The 21,169-nt window shown below is 34.0% G+C and overlaps 1 protein-coding gene across 3 annotated transcripts in view; it reads left to right on the top strand.

Annotated features, from left to right (window-relative positions):
- The window catches only part of Cdh18 (cadherin 18, type 2), a 224,413-nt gene that overhangs the window by 154,260 nt on the left and 48,984 nt on the right, over positions 1-21,169 (top strand). For all 3 annotated transcript variants that reach the window (XM_013013850.1, XM_013013851.1, XM_013013852.1), the window contains exons 6-7: positions 10,975-11,228; positions 19,405-19,541. In XM_013013850.1, the coding sequence (XP_012869304.1) occupies positions 10,975-11,228; positions 19,405-19,541 (391 nt within the window). The remainder of the gene's footprint in view (positions 1-10,974; positions 11,229-19,404; positions 19,542-21,169) is intronic.

The following is a 21,169-nucleotide window of genomic DNA, read 5'->3' as shown; positions in this document are numbered from 1 at the left end:
AATTATTGAAAGATGTACTAGAGGACGAGTAGATTCTAGATCACAGATAGAAAACAAAACCTTAGGAAAATTAGATTATTATTAAGAAAGGCCATTGGAGGTCAAGAGAGAGAAAGGAAAGCCTGCAGGTAAGTTTTCAAGATTCTTACTGAAGCAGGTATGTGTTGTTTTTTTTTTTTTTGAGGGGAGTAATTCATTTGTTTTTAGTCAGTGTGTCTTTGTAAAATAAAAGTAACATCAAATTTACAAATGATGGGTAGTTTTTCTATAGTCATGATCTGAAATACAAACATATACCATTGATGTGAGGACAGTGAAGAGAGCTTTTCATTCTGCAGGACAATATGAGTTTACCTGAAATATGAAGGCAAAAATGACTACGTGAGTGCTTGTGCATTTAATTAACACACTTCATTTGGATGTTTTCAAAGGAAAAATGCTTCAACTTAGCAAATAGTATTGCTGATGTATGGAACATAGTGGCTATGGTTTAAATTGTCTTTTGTCTTTCCTTCCCATTTGTTTTTAATTTTCCCTATTTCCTTTCTTTTTTTATTGTCAAGGTGATGTACATAGGGATTACAGTTACATAAGTAAGGTAATGAGTACATTTCTTGTCAAATTTGTTACTCCTTTCTTCATTTGTCTACTACTTTCCCTCCTCCTCAGTCCCCTTCCCACCCCCGCAAGTTGTACAGATTATTTCTACCATATTGTTTTGGGTATATGGCTGTTGCATTGGAACCCTTGTCCTTTGTCTCACCATTCTGTTGTTCCTCTTTCCTTTCCTAATTCAGATAAACATATAGAAAATACCAGGGTACCAAAATCAAATACAGTGACAACAGGGGTTAACTATAGGGAGAAGAATATACAAAAGAAGCAAAAAATCACATAGTACATTTAAAACAACAACTTGCTTTTAAAAGTAGCCTAGACTTGTTTCTTCTGAGCTAAACTTGTGGGTGCATTCATACAATTAAAAAAATCCTTCAGTTTAACATTGCCAATATCACTGTTATTTCACTGTTGTGTTTTAGATGGCACATTGTTGCAATATTAAAAGTAAGTTACATTCAACAACTTATTTTTACCTTTGAGAAATACTAATCCAGATGGCAGAAAAGGGATTAAACAGGCCACGAAGTCCTCTTTTCTTATTTAATCTCTAAGGCAGCTCACCTTAGCCAGCAAAGCAGAAAAGCTAATCTCCACAGGGATCAAAATCAGCACTTCTTTATAAAGCAGCCAGCAGGAGCTTCTGCACACCCAATCCCTATCATTCCTTCATCAGAAAATTGCCAAGTCAAATCCATGGATGCATGCAGGGCGACATTGTAAATACAGTTTGATATCTTTCATTCTTTGTTTAATGGAGCCTAACTGGGTGGAAAAACGGGGAAAAGATAAGGATGAATGCAACGTGATGTTCTCTTTTCTCTGCATGAACTTCTGAAGCTGTCCCTCAAATGTCACTTACGTTTTCTGCATCATTTTTTCAGAAGTTGTCCTAAGTGCTGTTATTTTAAATTTGGGAGCTAATCTTATTCCCTCTCTCAAAACTTAGCAAGTGCTGTGTACTGTGACTTTACCTTCTCCAGTTTATTCACTTACACAAACGATGCCTATTAAGGAAAACTAACTAACTAAATAAAATTAAGCTTGTCCTCTAAGTCAACAAAGGATGGAAAAAGATACTATCTTTGTACAAAAATGAGTTACAAATCTTGATTTTTCATGTAAAGTATGACTTTATCTCAAGGCCTTGAACCTCCAGTTCCTGTATGTCAGAGTGATAATAAAATAGCTAAACTAAGGTAAAAATTGTGTCATAAAGTATATCTGGCTCAGAGTAGACACTTATTCCTCAATAGCTCCGGATTTACTCTTCTTCTTTCTCTTTTCCCCCCAGTTTTTCCATTTCTCTTTCTAGACAGTCCATGTTACTCTTCTGCCATCCTTCTTTCGAGTTATTCAGTTCATCTACAAGCTCTAAGGTGAACGTCCCTGATGTGCCATTTATTTCCTGAGAAAGTTGTTCTTATGTTCCTCCACAATCTGTTTCACCTTTCCTCTCTGAGAGCAGGATCTTCTTTTTCTTTGATTGCTATATATTATTTTGTGGACTAAAATATCTAGACATATTTCAGTCACAATCTCACTTGTTATATTCCTTTCCTTTTCTGTTTCTGTTTTTAAGTAGGAACTTAGAATATGCTCAGTATAAAGTGACGATTCCACATTCCCCTTACAGCTTCTGATTGTGATAAAACCTTCTAATTAATTCACTGTGAAAACACTGATATATTGTCTGAATGTGGCTATGAGATACTAATAATTACTATAACTAGGGATTGAATTTTTTTTAATTTTTCTATGCCCACAATCTGTAAATGTGATTATGCCATTTCATTTAACTAATAATTTGATGTGGATCTTTTGAGAAAAAAATACTATAAGTCTACTTTTAAGTATATCAGCTCTAAGGAAAAGCATGAAATAGGTTCAGTTGTAACCAAACTATATTCATTCTGAGTTCCATATTTTCAGTAGATTGTGTTCACTGACATCTTCTTTGTTATCCCTTAGGTAACAATGAGTAACAGAAGAATGATTAGGATTTCTATACTACTAGATTTTCATTCTATTGGACTAAAAGTTACAAAGAGCATACTTAAGACATGACAACCACACATGAATTACATAACATTGTGATCATTCTTAGGAGGCTACTAGTTAAAATTAATTATGAATCATGAACTTTAATTGTGAAGTTAATTATCAGAAAAACAGCCAAGTTTGTTTTTATTCTTATAAAGTTCTACTTTTCTTTTCTGGAATTTGTTCTGTTCATCGAGAGGTTATATAGAGAAAATTTGATGTTCCAACCCAACAAAATGCCCCACTGGATTCTATTGACAGAGGACTGCTATTGAACAACTTTGGTTCTTCTGTTTAACTATAAGAATGACCATGAACCTACATTTGAAATGTCATTGAATGCTCCTTTGAACACAAATATTCCTAAAATACACTATAGCATATCAGCTGACAACTAAGAGTCTGATGAAACATTCCGAAGAATTGAACTCTATGTATCAGTGGCTAATGTAAGCTTTCATGTGTTGATCCATTTTAACATATATAATTTATGTATAGTTATATATATGATTATATATGTTATATATATTTTATATATAGCTATACATAGTACTATATATACTTATATAGAACTGTAATAGTATACACATAAACACATATTCATATATTTATTTATATTTATATACATATATAACTATTATACAATATACAGTATATATGTACTATATATACTATATATACACTACATACCATATATATATATACTATACCATATATAATATATATATACTATATATCGTGTATATTATATATCACTACATATAAATGTATAATAAATGTTATGTACTTGTTTATATTTATATATTCATATTATGCATTGATACTTATATAAATATATTTATATATAATTATATGTATGCATGACATATTTGCATTTGCATTTAAATACAGACATGAGTTCCTATGTATTTACTTGTATAAAATATACAGCCTGAAAATTTGTTGAAAAGTGTTATAATTATTTCTTATATTCAGATAAGAAGCAAATTCATCATATTAATTTTTATCCATATATTTGGATTATCCACAATGTATGCATATGCAGTCTTCTGTCTATAGTAAATAAGCTTATTCATGTGATATCGTCTTCAAAGAAGTTCTAGTTTCTAGGAAAGACCTCAGACTAGGACCACACACTACATCATCATAAGAAAGTCAATCTAGAGAAACAGTATCTTTGTGAATTATAATTTCTTGTGCTTTGACAAAATAGCATCACTTGAAATATAGCTATTATGAAAAAGATAGTAACAATAATGTCACCTAAGACCACGGGATTTGGCCCATTTTTATGAATAAAATGGCATTTCTGGTTAGCATATGAAAATATGTACCTTAGCCCTATCATTACCCACCCATCCACCTTAAAACTGAAAACCTGAATGTAGGTACTGTAGAGAACAGCAATTAGATAAAGAAGAGGCCATAAGGATTCTCTTTCTTCTTGGGTAAACAAAAATCTAGGTCTTCCCTGAACTCCTACAAGAATTGAACCATAGGGGAGTTCAGGTAAGCAACCTTTCTTAATGTTGGTGTACATGATATTTAGATCCAAGGAGAAACACAACGCGGTCTGGGGAGTAGCAGAGAAGATGAACGAGAAACAAAGTCTTAAGTAAGCAATGGTGAATGAAAAAGTTTGAAAGAGGAAAGAGCTATCTATGGTAATGTGATACAGATGAATGTTATTAAAGAGGTAAAACTATTATTTTATAAGCGAGAAAGGAACAGAAAATTATCTACAAAGAGCAATAGGATAAAATTAACATAGTAAAATCTAAGATAAATTTCAGAGCCAGCTTATTGCCAAAAAGATGTTAAATTAGAATATAGAACTATAGCTAGAGAACACAACAGCTCATCTACCAGTTTCTGTGGACTGAGAAAGATTATTATCATTATCATGCCTACCCAATATGCAAGAAGAGCCTGTCATCTTTTACTATATAAATTCTGCAATTTACTTCCCAGGTTAGCATCAGCTCACTGTCGTCTGTGTGTGATACATCAGTATTCATGTCTGTCTCCTGCGAAAAGTAGATTCCTACCATTTCAATGTATCTAGGACCCTGAATGCACTACAAAGTCAAACCTAAGTTCCAAATTTTATCTGAACCTCACCAAGTCATAAATACTAAATCTCATTGTCTGAACCAGATGTGAGTAAGACGGTAGGTAGTATCCACCCTATGATATTCACCTTTTTCTGTGGATCTGTGAACCTAGAGATGAAGTTACCTGCTTGCAAAACTGCAGTGATCAGAGAGGCTTAGAATTATAGTTATAAACACTGACATTTCAACAAGGGGAAAATGAAAAAGGTAAAGGAGCCCGTCGTCTCCAAACAATCTTAAAATCCAGTAGAAGGAGTTTTCCGTTCACTTTCAAGCTGTATTTATTGCCCTCTAGAGCTCAAGTCTATAATCTGAACCTATAGTTTTGCAGGCCATTGCTTCTGCGCTGTGCATAAATTGCCCAAAATCTATGTTTATTTTGAAATGTTTTTATCCCCCATAGGTGCATAGCTGAGATTTCTGAGCAATAAAATGACTTCTCGTCTTACAATTTGTTGAATTACAATGCAAGGAGTGCCTAGCTAGGAAGTTTTGGGCAGACAATGAAGCAAGAAAAGGCCAGAAACGCATTCTCTGTTGGAGTCCACAGACAGTAGAGATATAACAAGTTCATGAATTCTTCCCTTCACAACATCAAAAGAATTAATATTTGCTGTAGAATCCATCTTGCTTATGGTAATTTGTTTTGACTGCCCTAGGAAACAAATATAATAAGATTAACCCCAAACCCTTAATAAAGCAGCACTAATATTAAGCAAGCTCATTCATCAGTGTCCACAGAGCCACTGAGCACTATCACGGTTAAATAAAGTACACCACCAGTAAGGGAGGCACTGGGGTGTTTGAGTGATTCAATGCTAGGGGAAAATATGTACATTATGCTAAATATTATGATATTATACTTTGTATAAGTTATACACTTTGAAGTTCATAGGGTTAAAATTAATTTTAACTTTCTAAGGAAATAGATGTTGGCAATAGGTGCACATCTTGTGAATCATTTCTTCCTTGACAAGAGAGACTGATAAGTTGTGAATTCTGAGGGGTAAATACATCATAATAGACAGCCACAATACAGGGTAGCTAATGAAATACTAATTTTATATGAGAAATAAATCATTTGTAACCATAATATGTGTTCTTGACACATGAAACTAAAATAACTGTATTTTATTCTGTGTAAAAATTGTTTTTTTTAGAAGTATATTAAACTTTGTTACACTGATCATATTGTTTGTCCACTTATGGTATTACAAACCTAATTTCTATATATATGTAGATATATATGTACATATATATCCATTATTATAATAAAAATAATCACATGTTATAATTTATATACCATCCAGGTATATAAAATAAAAATAAATGAATTCAATTTCCTTCCAGTTTTTCTATACTAAAAATTCATTCTCTTCCTGAGAATGTTAAAATATTTCCATTTGCACAAATTCATAGGCTTCTAAATTTCTGTCCCAACCTCTCAGTACTTTGTGGCTCCAGATGGATCTCTTTTCCTCCATCTGCCAATGTTGGCACACCAACATCTCAGAAGGATTAACCCTGACTGGGTGTAGTTAAATATATTAGATGACCATCAACATAAAGTCACAGGTCCACATAAAAGCCATGTGTCTATACCTTCACACGAGGTACATTAGTGTTAAGACCTATACCATATAAATTTCCAAGAGACTTGCTAAAAAATGGGAAAAAAATGATGTTTCTCATTCCAGAAGCACAGATTGATAATAGCATCAGACAAAAGTAGATATGGCCACAATCTTCTGGGAAAATCTCAATGAGATTATGCTGTACAATCCTCTAATAGTAAATTCTCTCATAATAAATAGGAATGAATGTTTATAAATCCCATGTAATCTGGAAAATGATATGCTGAGCATCCCCAGAAGAATAAACATATCTTGATTTTTAATTTTAAGGTCTAGAAAAATAATTTCCAATGAGGAGAAACTTGGTCATTATCGCATTTATCGGGTACAGCAGGATGACATCATAAACATGACAGACATTTTTGTAAACCAGTGGTGATGATTCCAAGACCTCCGCTTTCTGTTTTCAAAATGCTCAGATTCTGTTTGTCAAGCTCTCAAGTCTAGGAGGCTATTCCAGACAGGAAGCCAACATATGTATTTCCTAAACAGATTATTTAAATTCTTATGGGAATAATTGATAAATTAACCAAAGACAGATGCTTACGTATTAGTTTAAAATAGAGGCAGATCAAGAAGAGGGGAAAAGCTTTGGTTGTTCTAACCTTGGGTTATGCAGTTCCTCAAATGTGATGCATGGGAATCATTTTGAGAATTCATTTTTAATAGAATACTGCAGAAGAAAGTGACTGCAAAAATCAATCAATTCTTTAAAAGCATATAAATGTAGAATGTATAACTTTTTGTCAGGAGAATTTGAGATTTTGATATTTCTTGTATGGTTCAAGAGTTGTTTATTCAGATATATGGCTTAGCTCAACCCAAAATGGAGTATCATAGATTCCTTCAGGATAGCATGGATGTGGTATTAGAAAGATATAAACATTCTGAGCTCTGACATCAAGGAGTCTTGTCATCAGATGTGGTAGATATAATTTAGTCTTGGAGCAATGCTGGGGTGAAGGGCTTAGAAAAAGGAAAGCATTCAGAGTAAAAACTTGTGGCAATGGGTTTGAATATCTCTTTAAGTACATCATCATCAACGGATTTTTTTTAACTTTTAATGTCTTCTTTGAAAGCCTTATAAATGACATATTATCCATGTCATCATGATTCTATAAGCTGTCTGAGCTCTAGATTCTTTTAATACTTAGTCTGGAAAACAAATGGCTTTTCCTTCCATGCAACCTTCAGATACAAAGATAGCTGCATTTCCAAGACCCATCAGGAAGAGAAAAGAAAAATAATTATCAGTAGATTGGTCACTCTGCTTGTAAGACCCGAAATTCTTCTTAACTATGGTGGATTGAAAATGTGAGATTCTCCAAATGATTAGCCTAACTAGGCTAATCATATTCAGGGGTGGAGTCACCAGATACTGTGTTATGGAGATTAGGGTTATCATAAATGGGATTAATGGGATTAATGCCTTCTTAGGATCCAGAGAAAGTATTGCTCTCCAATGTGAGGACAGAGCAAGAAGCCAGTGATTGGCAAAAAGGAAGTTGTTCCCACTGGACTCCAGATTAGGAACCACATTGACCTTGAACTTCTCAGCCTCCACAACTATGAGACAATAAAGTTTGCTGTTTCATTCACAAAGCTCAGAGTATTCTTTCCTAGAAGCTCACACTGACTAGTATGTTGTTCCTTAGAGGAAAATAAAGCATCTGATCTCTTTCATGAAAAATGACTATTCCCTGATCTTACCAAGAAGAAACTGTAGAATTGAATCAGGAAGGTAGAAAATCAGTAGTATAATTAGAGATGATGATATTTACCTACATTTCCCCAGAAATAACTATCAAAGAGACCCACATCAACACATTGTTCAACAGGCTCAAAGTGAAAGGCAGGCTGGCAGCTAAGTCATTTATATTATCTTATCACAGAAACTTTGACGTTGTTACATCTGTCACTGTTTAGGGTCAGGATAGAGGAAGGGGGGAGAAATAATGGAGGATGTATAATATTAGAATACATGATATGAAGATACAATAAAGAAAGCTGCTGAACCAGAATGGTAAATGAGAACAATAGATGAGGTTAATCACACTAAATTACAACATAGTCACATATGAATTACCATGTTGATATTATTTGCACAATTAATTTGGACTAAATACAAAAAATCATTAAAAACTTAAATAGGCTCTACTGCTAAAGGAGTCATTAAAAACTTAAATAGGCTCTATTGCTAGAGGAGATCAGTGAGAATGGATAGGGACTGAGGAGAGATAAAAATTGACTAAGTCCTGAATTTATATTATGAAAACAAAACCATGGAAAGTGTCAAAATTGTTTCAAGAACAGGAGTGAATTTGAGAGAGAGACAGACAGACAGAGAGACAGAGACAGACAGAGACAGAGACAGAGAGATGAAGTGGATGATTTTGATCAGGATACACGTATAGATGTAGAGATATATAGCACTAAATGTGGATGCGCCAGAGGTTCACATCTATAATCCTAGCTGCACAGGTGGCTGAGATTTGAGAAACAGAATTTGAAACCGGGCTGGACAGACTGTTATCGCCAATGAATTAACAAAAAGCTAGAACTGGAACTGTGGCTTAAGCAGTAAAACTCTAGTTTTGAACAACAAAAAAAAAAAAACTGTGAGATTATCCAGGCCTGAGTTCAAGACCCAGTAATAATACAAACACACACACACACACACACACATGCACACACACACAAACACACACACACACACACACAAACACACACACACACACACCCCTAAACAAAAGAATAATAGAAAAGAATGTGGTGTTATTGTGCATTCTGCATAGCAAATTCAAAATACTTAGTTCTTATCAAAAGGCACTTGTTCCCCATTTCTGCTAACAGTGAACAGTGCATATGAGGTAGCTCTCCTTTGTTCATGTTCTTATCAGCATTTGTTAACTTCTGTATTTTTGATTAAATGTATTCTACCTTGTGAACTGATTGCTTATTGCACATCATTGATGATTAGTGTCATTGAAGCATTTTCTCCTCTCTATATACATCAAGTGGCTATTTTGACTGTCCCCTTTTGAGAAAGTCTTATGTAGTTATTTGCTCATTCTTTATAATACCATTTATTCATTTACTTACTCACTTGCTATTGTTTTTTTTTTATTCTTTTATAATCTGGACATGTATCATTTGTGAAATGCTCACCTTGCAAATGCTGTTTTTCCTCCTGTATGTTGTCTCCACTGTGTTATGTCCTTTGTGTGCAGGAGCTTTATGTTTTCATATCCAAAACATATCTTTGCCAAGGCCACAGTTCTCATAGTTCTGTAGTTTGGGTTTTGTATTGAAATCTCTAATACATTTTGTTTGGTTTCTGTCTGTAATAAGAAGTGAGTTCAGATGAGCTCTAGTCTTCCATCAAGTTTTACCACACCATTCATACAAGAGTGTCATTTTCCCAAATTCCCAAATGTGTGTGCTTGGCAGCTTTGTCAAAAGTCACCTGGCTGTGGTCCTTCCACTGGTACACATCCGGAGGATATGACACCAGTATATTGGGCAGACATCCACATGCCCATGTATACTGCAGCATTGCTCAGGGTAGCCAAGACAGCAAGCCAGCCTATTTGTACATCGGCAGACAAGGGAAAAAGGAAAATAATGTGTGCGTATGCATATATATGTATATGACCAAATATAATCCTGTTTGAAAATAAAGAAATAAAACTCTTGTCCTTTGTGGAAGAAAGATAAATTAAAAGCAAGACTTCAGAATTTGCTTTTTGATTCCTATACCAGGAAACCTAAGATTAGAGATTAGAACAGGGTCACCAGAAGCCGCTGCAGGTAGAAGAGGGTGAATACTGGGGCCAAGACTGGTCACTGTATTGACTAATTAAATAAAACCACTTAGATAAATTCTGAAAGTGTTATCACACAGAAGAGTGATTATAATTATTATATTATATAAGAAATATAAGTAGGCACAAGTAATTTGGGTGTTCTCATGAAGTGCAAATGTGAAATATTCGAATAGATAGACCTCACATATCTTCCATTGACTCGTATAAGGGTGTACACAGAGTTCAAATATTAATGACCTCCAAACACATGGGCAATAATCATGTCATTGAAAATAAATACACTTCTTTCTTTTAAGTTAAAGCTGTAGATGAGTTACTAAAACATTTAAATTTTACATCATTTTAAAAATCTTGATATATATATGTATATATCTTGATATATATATATCTCTTGATATATATATATATATATATATATAGCAAGTATTTTAAAGACTAACCATGTAAGTTAGTATAGTTGAGTAAGCATAAGACATCAGTAAGAGTCTCCAAAACTTCATGTTTTCTTTTCCAGTAGAAAAATCGTTTTTGCTTGTCACCATAATTAGAGCTAGGTAAACCACGGTGGATTCTGCCTTAAATATCTCATTTAGATGCTATTATTGGAAAAAAATCTACTGTGGCCCAACAGCTGAATGGCTTAAGTCTACAAAGTCGTTGCTGCTAATCAGATAAATAGCAATGCTCATTGGAAAAACGTGCAAGTCTTAATATTGGAAATCTTATGTCTCCCTTCAGCCCCTCAACTATGAGAAAAAGAAGTCCTACACCCTGAACATCGAAGGAGCGAACACACACCTCGACTTCCGCTTTTCTCACTTGGGTCCTTTTAAAGACGCCACGATGCTGAAGATCATAGTCGGGGATGTGGATGAACCACCGCTCTTTTCCATGCCTTCCTATGTCATGGAGGTCAACGAAAATGCCAAGGTCGGAACCACGGTGGGCACGGTTTTGGCACAAGATCCTGACAGTGCTAATCGTGTAGTAAGGTATGGTACGCTGGCGTTCAGCAATACCAAATGTATGTTGTGTGGCACATGTCTTCAATGTGAATTAAATGGCGCTAAACATTTCGTGTCCATGTTCTTCTCCATCCTTCTTTGGGCTTTGGGATGTCCTGCGATTTTAGTTTAAGGCTTTTCACTTTGCAGGCTGGCCGCTGCCGCTTCCCCCATGACCCTGTCCCTTTTTGGTTTTAGTCGTTTCTCAGAGGGTGTTTCATATCTTGGATTGGGCTAACCTTGGATTGAGCTTATTGTACCTATGCCTCCCATGTAGCTGGGATCCACATGTTCTGTTCATCACACCTATCTTAGTTCCTATTTTATCTGAGTAACTTAGCAGATAAGATTTGTCAGAATAATAATATGTGTAAGCCATGTCCATTACCTTTGCACTTGAGTTAATGGATGGCAGAACATGATCATCCGAAAAAATTGTTTTAGAAAAAACATAATCTAGAAAGGTTCTTGGTAACTTGGTGATAAGAACATAAAATTTGGATAATAGTTTCATCAATAATTGTCTTCTGGCTAATCTGGTGGCACTAGCTTTAAGTTAGTTCAGCACTAATCCTTATCTATACAAAATAAATAATAACAGATACCAAAGGCTCATGCCTGTGATCCTACCTACTCAGCAATCTGAGATCTGAGGACCACCTTTAGAAGATATTTCAAACAGGAATTAAGTGTGAGTTTACTCAGTGCCCATGCCTTGAATTCAAGCACCAGTACCAGCAAAAAAATAAAAAAGAAAGGAAAGGAAGAAAGAAAAGAAAAAAGAAAGGAAGAAAAAGAAAGAGAGAAGGAAGGAAGGAAGGAAGGTTAGATTTAAATCGCAGGGCTACATTTGAGTTATTGTGAGAGAACATGTAGCAATAAGCACAAAAAAAGAAAAAAAAACAATTGCAGCAGCCTACACTTAGTAGTCCCTTGACAAATACTAACACACCTAAGGAAGTACAGATTGTGAGCTTAAGGGCTGGAGTCTAGAACTAATATATGAATTCCAATGTCATTATAACTAGCTGAAAGTCATTCAAGGATGCCTGATGATTCTCATATTCCTAATACATGAGGAAATATTAATATAATCTGAATTTGTTGATAAATTGGAATTATTATTATTGTATGTGTGTGTGTGTGGTGTATGTGTGGGGGGGTGGTCATGGGGCTTGAACTCTGGGCCTGGGCACTGTCCCTGACTTGAGCCACAGTGCCAATCTGGTTTTCTGAGTGGTTTGTTAGAGATAAGAGTCTTGCAATCTGGCTGACTTTGAAATGAGATCTTTAGATCTCAGTCTCCTGAGTAGCTGGTATGAGCCACTAGCACCCAGCCATTAAAATTATTTTTTATGTTAATCATATTGGGTTTGGTCATAGTATTAAGAAAATAGAAAATTGAGGATTCATTCGGATATATACATTATCCCAGTTGGTAGATTAGAGAGGTGATTGATACCTCATCATCAAACACTAATGGAAAGGAGTGTTCTTCTAGTAGCATATGATTTATTCTTTCTGCTTTGTTTTGGTAGAGAACTAAATGAATCCTGCTGCAGTTGCCTTGAAATAATTAGATACTCCATAGTTACTCTTTGGGGCATCATTTACATAATATTTACTCTTCATTTTAATATAAATGTGTCATTCACCTGGGCCTCTAGGTGCAAATGTTGAATACCAAACAATAAAGAATGATAAACATAGGAGCCAGCCTCCTGAATCCACCTTTCTCAGGGACCAAGGGTTTGTAGTAATTAAGGGAAAGGACCTTGAAAACATGTATCCCTCCATGTGGCCTGAAATGCAATTAACTCCACATTTGGAGACTGGCAATGAAAAATACTATGAATCGTTCATGCATTTTGAAAAAAAAAATCTTGAGTTTAGCCTTTGGTATGTCAATTTTCTATTAGTCAGATTCTTCAGATTTTTGTAGCACTCTGTGTACTTTTTGTCTTTTGTACTCAAAATAATGTGCATTTTGCAGTAATGTGACCATCACTCCTTTTTTTCTCTAAAGAAAAAAATCATAAAATTAGAGCCTAGTTATTTATTAGCAGTGGAGAAATCTGACTTCTCTTGTCTACATTTTATTTGCTAGCATATTACCCATGGAATTTAGGGATCTCACATATTAACTTCTGAGAGCTGAGCAATCCAACTTGGGAGAGGAGATTTCACAAAGAAATGTGTGTTTCTCACATGTTTCTCACGTTAATACTGTGGCTGCCCATTGCTTGTCTTTGGTAGGGATTTACACTGATCTACAAACCTTTGTCAATCCATAAAACACCATCCTTTGCCAGCCAGTGAAGCTAAAGCTTCAAAAATTCTCTATTTTCACTTAATTTGCAGAATGATGCATGTACATGTAGGTACTCAGAAATAAGATATTCTTATCCTTAGAGCTTCTCCACATGCTACAGCTGGAAATATTTAGCACATGATTTAGTATGAGAACAAATTGCTACAGCTCACAGTCATATTTCTCACCTAATTCAGAGAGCTGGTAACTGAATTTACACAAATCTCTATTGCTCATTATTGCTTTTGTGCATAAGTTATTTATAATCTGAATTTATCAGTACAGTAAACTATTTAGCATTTAAAGGTTTTCTTTAAGTAATAACTTTAAAACAACATGAAAGGAAAGTCATTTTTAAATGCATATGAACTATATTGCAGATTCATGACTTTTTGTTAAGTGCCCATGAGGACTGAAACTTTGTTATCAAAATGAAAAATATCTTTTCCAATGCTCTTGACTATGACTACTAATTACATTCAGTCTGTGCCTACATAATCAAAGAAAAAATATATTCCAAATGTTGAACTGGGTAACTGGTTTAAAGTAGCTTCTATTGAAGAAACTACTTGAATATGAAGTACACTTTATTGACATTCACTGTTGTTTGAAGTTACAGCTTGTCTAGCTTGTTGGGCTGTGAAATGCCAATTTGGATAACGTATTTTCATCTTATTTTTAATATAACACAGTACTTTCCATTTGGCTTATTTTTGAAATATATTTAATAGAAATATGAAATGGGGTACAGATTGTATGTTAGTAAAGAGGGAAGTTGTATGAAATTATAGCCTAAACTATAGTAGCAACTTTGTACATAGTGGGTACAGTGTGAATTGTGCCTATAATATTCACTAGATAAAGATACAGTGTTTTTTCCGCCCTCTGATATTTAGGCATTTCTCAGGGAGAGATAAAATAAGTACACTATACACCACAAAGAAAAAAAAGCATTTCCTGGATTAGTTTAACTAATTTCAAACATGCTAATATTAATCTGGATGGAGAATTATTGTATTTTGGGTAGATTTGCTCATATCCATAATCCTCACTATTGAAGAGGTAGAGATTAAGAGGATCATGATTCAAAGCCCACCAGAGCACTTAATTAGCCAAATCCTATTTTAACCAATAAATTGGATGAGATGCTTTTAAACTATCATTACAGCTATGTCAGAGGCATAAATAAGAGGATCTTGGTCCAGGTTATCCTAGAACAACAACAAAAAATCTCAAAACTCAAAACATTTTAACATTAATCTCAATTTAGGACCTACTTCACTAGGCAAATTGTGCCTAGATTATCCCTACATACAGATATATAATTTCATGAAGAATTAATATGTGTTTACTTTAGGAGAGCATATGAATCAAATGAGTTTTGTTTTGAAAACGATTTGACAAAAAATCCTACAGACAATTCATTTGTTTACTTACTAGTGATTCGTTTTAGAGTTTTATAGATGCTAGGCCCATGCCCTATAATTGGGCTGTATTTCCAGTTCTCATTTTTTTAAATTATATGTTTGGTAAGCAGTTTTATGGTAAATGTCATTCTTAAGTCTAAAAATTAGAATTAATTGTGTATCTTCTTCTTAAAAATAACTTTGAATTGTTCCTTTTCTCTCACATTGATATTTACCTTTTCTTGAATTAGTACCCCCATGACTGGGCAGAAATCCAAGGGTAGTTAAGCAGAACTACTTAGTTCTACTTGAGTCAAAATTCAATTGCAGCTGTGTGAAAAGTCCTTTGTGGGCCAAACATTTCACAGTATTTAGTCTTTCTATGCTGATTTCCCAGGAGAACTGGATCACATAAAAAGTAAGAAATAAATCATGTAAGTCTATGAGTATATGCCTACCATCCTGCTTACTAGTCTATTAAGAAAGCATAGGTTTAATTTTTCATAAGACACATAAAAAAGGTTATTAAACTTCAAATAATTAATGTTAAGGGGGAGAAAGCACAATGTGAAACTACTACAGACAAGCAACTGCTTGGCCAAAAACTTTTCATATCTAGCAGTTAGATAAATAATAAAAACATGAAAAACAACCTCATTTTCTCTAGAAGATTTCTGAAGTGACTGAGTTCTTCAAAAACACATATAATCTACCGTATTTCACACGAATACTTTGACAGCTATTTAGTCTAGGTTTTCTTGATAGTTATTGTCTGGACCTTTCAGGTTGATTATGTTTCTCCAATATTCAGATGTGGACAAATAACTAAAAACAAAGTTTCTGATAAATAGCATGATGTCAGCTAACTTTAAATGATAAAATAGAACAAGAAGCTAATTACCATTTTCAAAACCATGTTGCACTGTGGTAAGATATTACATGTACAAAGTAATTTGCTTCTCAACTTCAGTATACTTGGATGTCCCACACATGCCCAAGTTACATTGTGAAATATGAATTTTGTAACATTTCCACTACCACAATTTCTTATATTGCATTTTATCCAAAATTTTCATATTTCTCATGTTCAAATGATAAAAAGACTCATTATCTCAATGGATAATTCCTATATTTGCACTCTGAAATCCAAACATTTTTACCTATTTGTGAATTTTCTTCTTTCAAAATAAATCATTCGTTTCAATAAAAAACAGTGCTTTGTATTTTTGCTACTAGAAAAGAAGTGCCAAAACTCAGCTTTTTATAGGAAATTGTAACAAGAAATTAACATGTCTCATATATTTTATACTTACACATTCAGTATGCTCATAAGCACATAGTGATAAAAAGCCAATTCTTAAATATCTTATTGTCAGGTTATTCTGTAATGTTCATCTGGCCGAATCTATACAACACATTATTTTACTTTATTATTTTCTTTTTTCCAAGAAAAATCATTTTTTACTGTGATTGTTACTGTAGTTATTTTGGCTTTCTTGTCACATTACTTTCCTGTTTATCAGCACTCTTATGCTGCTCCTCCTTTTGTCCTACCGTTTTTCTTGAATTGACATATATATTCCTTGTATTCACATATAACTTCAAATTTATTCTGAGTTTGCTCAGCCATCGTATGTCAAAGAAATAGATTTCTCATCTGTTTTCCCTTAACACTTGATTTTTTCCTTAACTCTATTTTGCATCTCAGCAAATTAGCTTATGAATCATAGTAGAACAAACTTGCAGGACTGCATACATACACAAACATAAATGAGGCATTTGTAAGTTTTCCTCTTTACTGAAGACACTAAAGACACAAAAACATATAGTTTGGATCTAACATAACTTATTTTGTATATTTGCCCCTCATTTCCTTATATTTGTTCACATTCAGTTGACTTTATTGACTTTATTTCTTTTCTGAATTATTTTTCATTCTCTGCCATCCAAGATTCAAAATACTCTGTGATACTTTCAGAGACTAAGTTAATTCATTATTTCTTTTACATAAAGCTACCCCATTGCTTACACCAAAGAGTGAAACTTCTGTTGTCCCAAGGCCTGTTTGCCCTAACTCCTAAAACTTGGCTCATTCTTCCTGCAGTCACACTGACTTGCCTTGGCATTTTACTAATCAACTCAGGCTTTTAACTTAAAGTTTTCACTTTGATTCCTCTAATTCAAATACCACTCTATCACTGTTCTCATAATCAGTTTAGTTTTTAAACTTTCAGGTCTAGATGAAATGTTACCGTAGAAAAGACTGAAAAAGATGGAAGAGATACTACAAGTTTTAAGAAAAAGTGATAAGCTTCCTCCTTAAAGAGTCCTTGGAAAAAAATCTGGATCTATTTTTATCATAGTTATTTCTAATAATATTATTCACTCATAGGCATCTTAATTAACCATATTAAATGAAGAATAACCCCCAGTCTGAATGTTTTTCAAATTAGTTCACAATTGCCCTATGCAGATCTTAGAGTGAGTCCAACCATTTTTTGCCAATTCTGCTACACACAGGGATGCATTCTTTCAGTTTCCCTTTCATGAGGCAGCCCTACCAGAGGCTATGAGGAAGACATAATAGGTCTAGATGTTGTGCTAAGTGTAGAGTTATCTTCACATCTCTACTATGATGAAACTCCAAGACAAATTGATCTCGGATATCTGAGTTTCACTATCTTATTTCCTATCTTACTCTCATTGCACATTGTTGATACTGTCTACTTTTATTTGTAGATTTTATAAGATTTTTATTTCTTAAAATGTGTAAGTTAATTAAGCATTATTACAGGAACCATAGATAAAACGTTCCACAAAATTGTAAAGTTGAGGTGCAAATCTCTAATGAAACAGAGAAATTTAAAATATAGTTAAATACATTTATGAAATAAATATATTTCATTAAATATGTCTCTTTATTCACTCCTATTTTCTACATCATGACATCCACTGTGAAGTTTTTTTAGGTTTTTTTTATTATTAAGTTTTTTTGTGTGTGTGTGAAAATACTATACAGAGGGGTTCCAATTACATGGGCAAGGTAATGAGTACATTTCTTATCAAGCATTGTTGTCTCCTCTTTTGTTTCCCCGTACCATTCCTCTTACTATCCCTGCCTCCCCCCTCTCCCCAAAGTGGTAAAGTTCATTTTGTGACATAAGGTTTTGTACATCGCATTATTGCAATGGGTCCACATGTATGCTTATTTAAACAATTATTTTTTTCCTTCCCCTCCACAAATTATACCAACATCAAATACCATCAAAACAAGGGTTATACCGTGGGGGTGGGATATACAAACCAACAAAAAAATCATCTTACAGATATGGCATAATTGGTTATTCACTTGAAGAAAACTAAGGTAGATCCTTATATATCACCCTGCACAAGAAAATGGATCAAAGACCTTGGAGTCAATAACATTACAGGATGGAATAGGAGAAACCCGATGTCTCCTTGGCACAGGCCGAAATTTTAATAGAGACCCAGAAACACAACAAATCAAAGAAAGGCTGGACAAACGGGATTGCATGAAGTTGCAGAGCTTTTGCATGGGAAAGAACATAGTTAGCAAGATCAATAGAAAGCCCACAAATTGGGAGATCTTCACTAGCCATACAACGGACAAGGGTCTCATACCTAAAATATACCTAGAACTCAAAAAATAAAATCCCAAAAACAAATCCTCAAAGAAACACCTGCCCAATAAGTGGGCTAAAGAATTACAGAGAAATTTCTCTGAAGAGGAAAAAAGGATGGCCAATAGACACATGAAGAAATGCTCAACCTTCCTAGCCATAAAAGAAATGCAAATCAAAACAACACTGAGATACCACCTGACCCCACTTAGAATGGCTATAATCAAGAACTCTACTAACAACAGATGCTGGAGGGGATGTGGACAGAAAGGAACCCTACTGCATTGTTGGTGGGAGTGTAAACTTGTTCAACCACTTTGGAAAGTAGTATGGGGTTCCTCAAAAGACTCCACATAGAGCTGCCCTATGACCCAGCAATCCCACTTTTGGGCATTTACCCAAATGAGGACAAACAAGACCATACTAAAGCTACCAGCACAGCTATTTTTATTGCAGCATTATTTACTATAGCTAAGATAGATAACCAACCCAGATGCCCTTCCATAGATGAATGGATCAAGAAAATGTGGTATATATACACAATGAAATTCTATGCCTCCATCAGAAAGAATGACATTGCCCCATTTGTTAGGAACTGGAAAGACTTGGAAAAAATTATATTAAGTGTAGTAAGCCAGCCCCAAAGAAACATAGATCCCATGGTTTCCCTTATTTGCAACAACTAGTATATGTCTGGGACAAGCAGAAACGGTCAGACAAGTTGATGTTAGGCAAAATGAACCCAAAGATAAAGACTCAAATGTTGTTTTTTTCTTGCTATTGAAGTTTTATATTTATTCCTCTAGATACTTCATTGACTACAATGCAGAAGAGGACAGATTTTTCAACATTGATGCCAATACTGGAACAATTAAGACCACAAAGGTTCTGGACAGAGAAGAAACTCCTTGGTACAATATCACAGTTTCTGCTTCAGAAAATGGTAAGTTTTATCATAAGCAAAATGTCACTTGCACATGAAGTTTTTGTATAGAGACGTCCCAGACAGAAGAGTTCCAATTATTTTTGTTTGTGCTGGCAGAAACTAGCAGAATATACAAAGCATGTCAGAAACATCTCTTTGCCAGATACAGGAAATAGACTCAAACCTTTTCCTCCACTTTAATCCCAGTCTAGTGGTAGGAAATTGACATCACACAGATTTTAGTCCTCATCCTTGAGTGTTTGATTCTCTGTCTTGTTGGGAGGCCTTCAGTTGGGGGTGTGGGGAGAGGAGTCTGTTTCTTTGTTTTAACTGTATTATTTAGTTTTTGTTCCCTTTTGTTTTGGAGCTGTTCCTTTTTTGGGTTCTGGGAACTGAACTCAAGACATTGCACCTGCCAGGCAAGCACCTTGCCACTGGGCTATATCCCAAGAGACTTTATTTTTCATGAGATTACACTTTATTTACTACATGAAGGATACTCATATGGAACAGTTTTGAAAAAAAATGATGAGTAAAAGGAAAATTCATGGAATTTCAAAAGTAGAGTTAAGCTAGCTTGAAGAAATATATAATACAGAACTCTAAGCTGACGTCCAGCCAGAATATTGTATTACAATGAATACCCAAATTCAGGGAAAATATGAGCATAAATACCAGTAATTATCTACAGGTTCATAAGGTGGGTGTGTTTGTGTTAAAAATAAAATTAGTGATTGAGTATTATGACAATAATGAAGTGTAATTACCACCAGTTTAGATTTATCTGACAAAATTACATAAATATTTAAGAAATATTTCAATAGTATATTTATGTCTCTTAGCAGAAACAAAAATATATTATATCTGGCATAGTTTATACTCAAAAATAATACTGTATAAAATGAATATTTTTCCTTTTTCCCCTAAAGGAAAATTAAAATGTCAACATTTAAAAATGAAGACATTAAAACATATTAACATATTTGTTCAAATATTTTTATAGTATGTAATTCATCTTTTGGATGTATATCATTCATTGAAATTCAGAGAATTGTGCCTCTAAAACTAGAATGTAATATGGTTTTATTTCTCTATTAAGCAATTCTGCTTCCCTTAGATGAAATTTTCCAGGTGTCTCTGGTATAGGAAGCAATTTGTATTATTACATATTTACAGACGTGTCTATTGTTGTTGCTTGTTATAAGGTTTATAATATGCAGCACTTTGAGATTAGTCTGTTTTATTTTGTATAATATTTTCATAGTTTTTCAGTATCATAATTAGTATCATAAATATTTCATCCAATTCTATTACTGAAAACTATTCTATGGAATGGGTCTACCAATTTTATTTCTCTGTTGTTATGCCAGGCTTTTCTGTTTCCAGTGAGGTAATTCCATTTCATAATGAGATACAAATTGTTTCAGCCAACTCTTTTTATCATGTGACTTAAAATTCCAGTATTGTGTGGAAGAAGTGATAGATACCTCATTGAGGTTTATGTATTTATACACTTCAGTCTCCTTGTTATAATTCAGGCTACTTATTTGTTCTACAATTATTTTTCATTGAATTTTTTTGCATGTGCATAATCATCTCAGGTGGATATCGTTTAGCTTATTTTTTTTACCATATTATGGCAAACA

The sequence above is a fragment of the Dipodomys ordii genome, unplaced genomic scaffold (assembly GCF_000151885.1).
Source record: "Dipodomys ordii isolate 6190 unplaced genomic scaffold, Dord_2.0 Scaffold21, whole genome shotgun sequence".
Taxonomy (NCBI): Eukaryota; Metazoa; Chordata; class Mammalia; order Rodentia; family Heteromyidae; genus Dipodomys; species Dipodomys ordii.
Note: the sequence above shows the minus strand (reverse complement) of the source record. Positions and strands in the feature narration are given on the sequence as shown.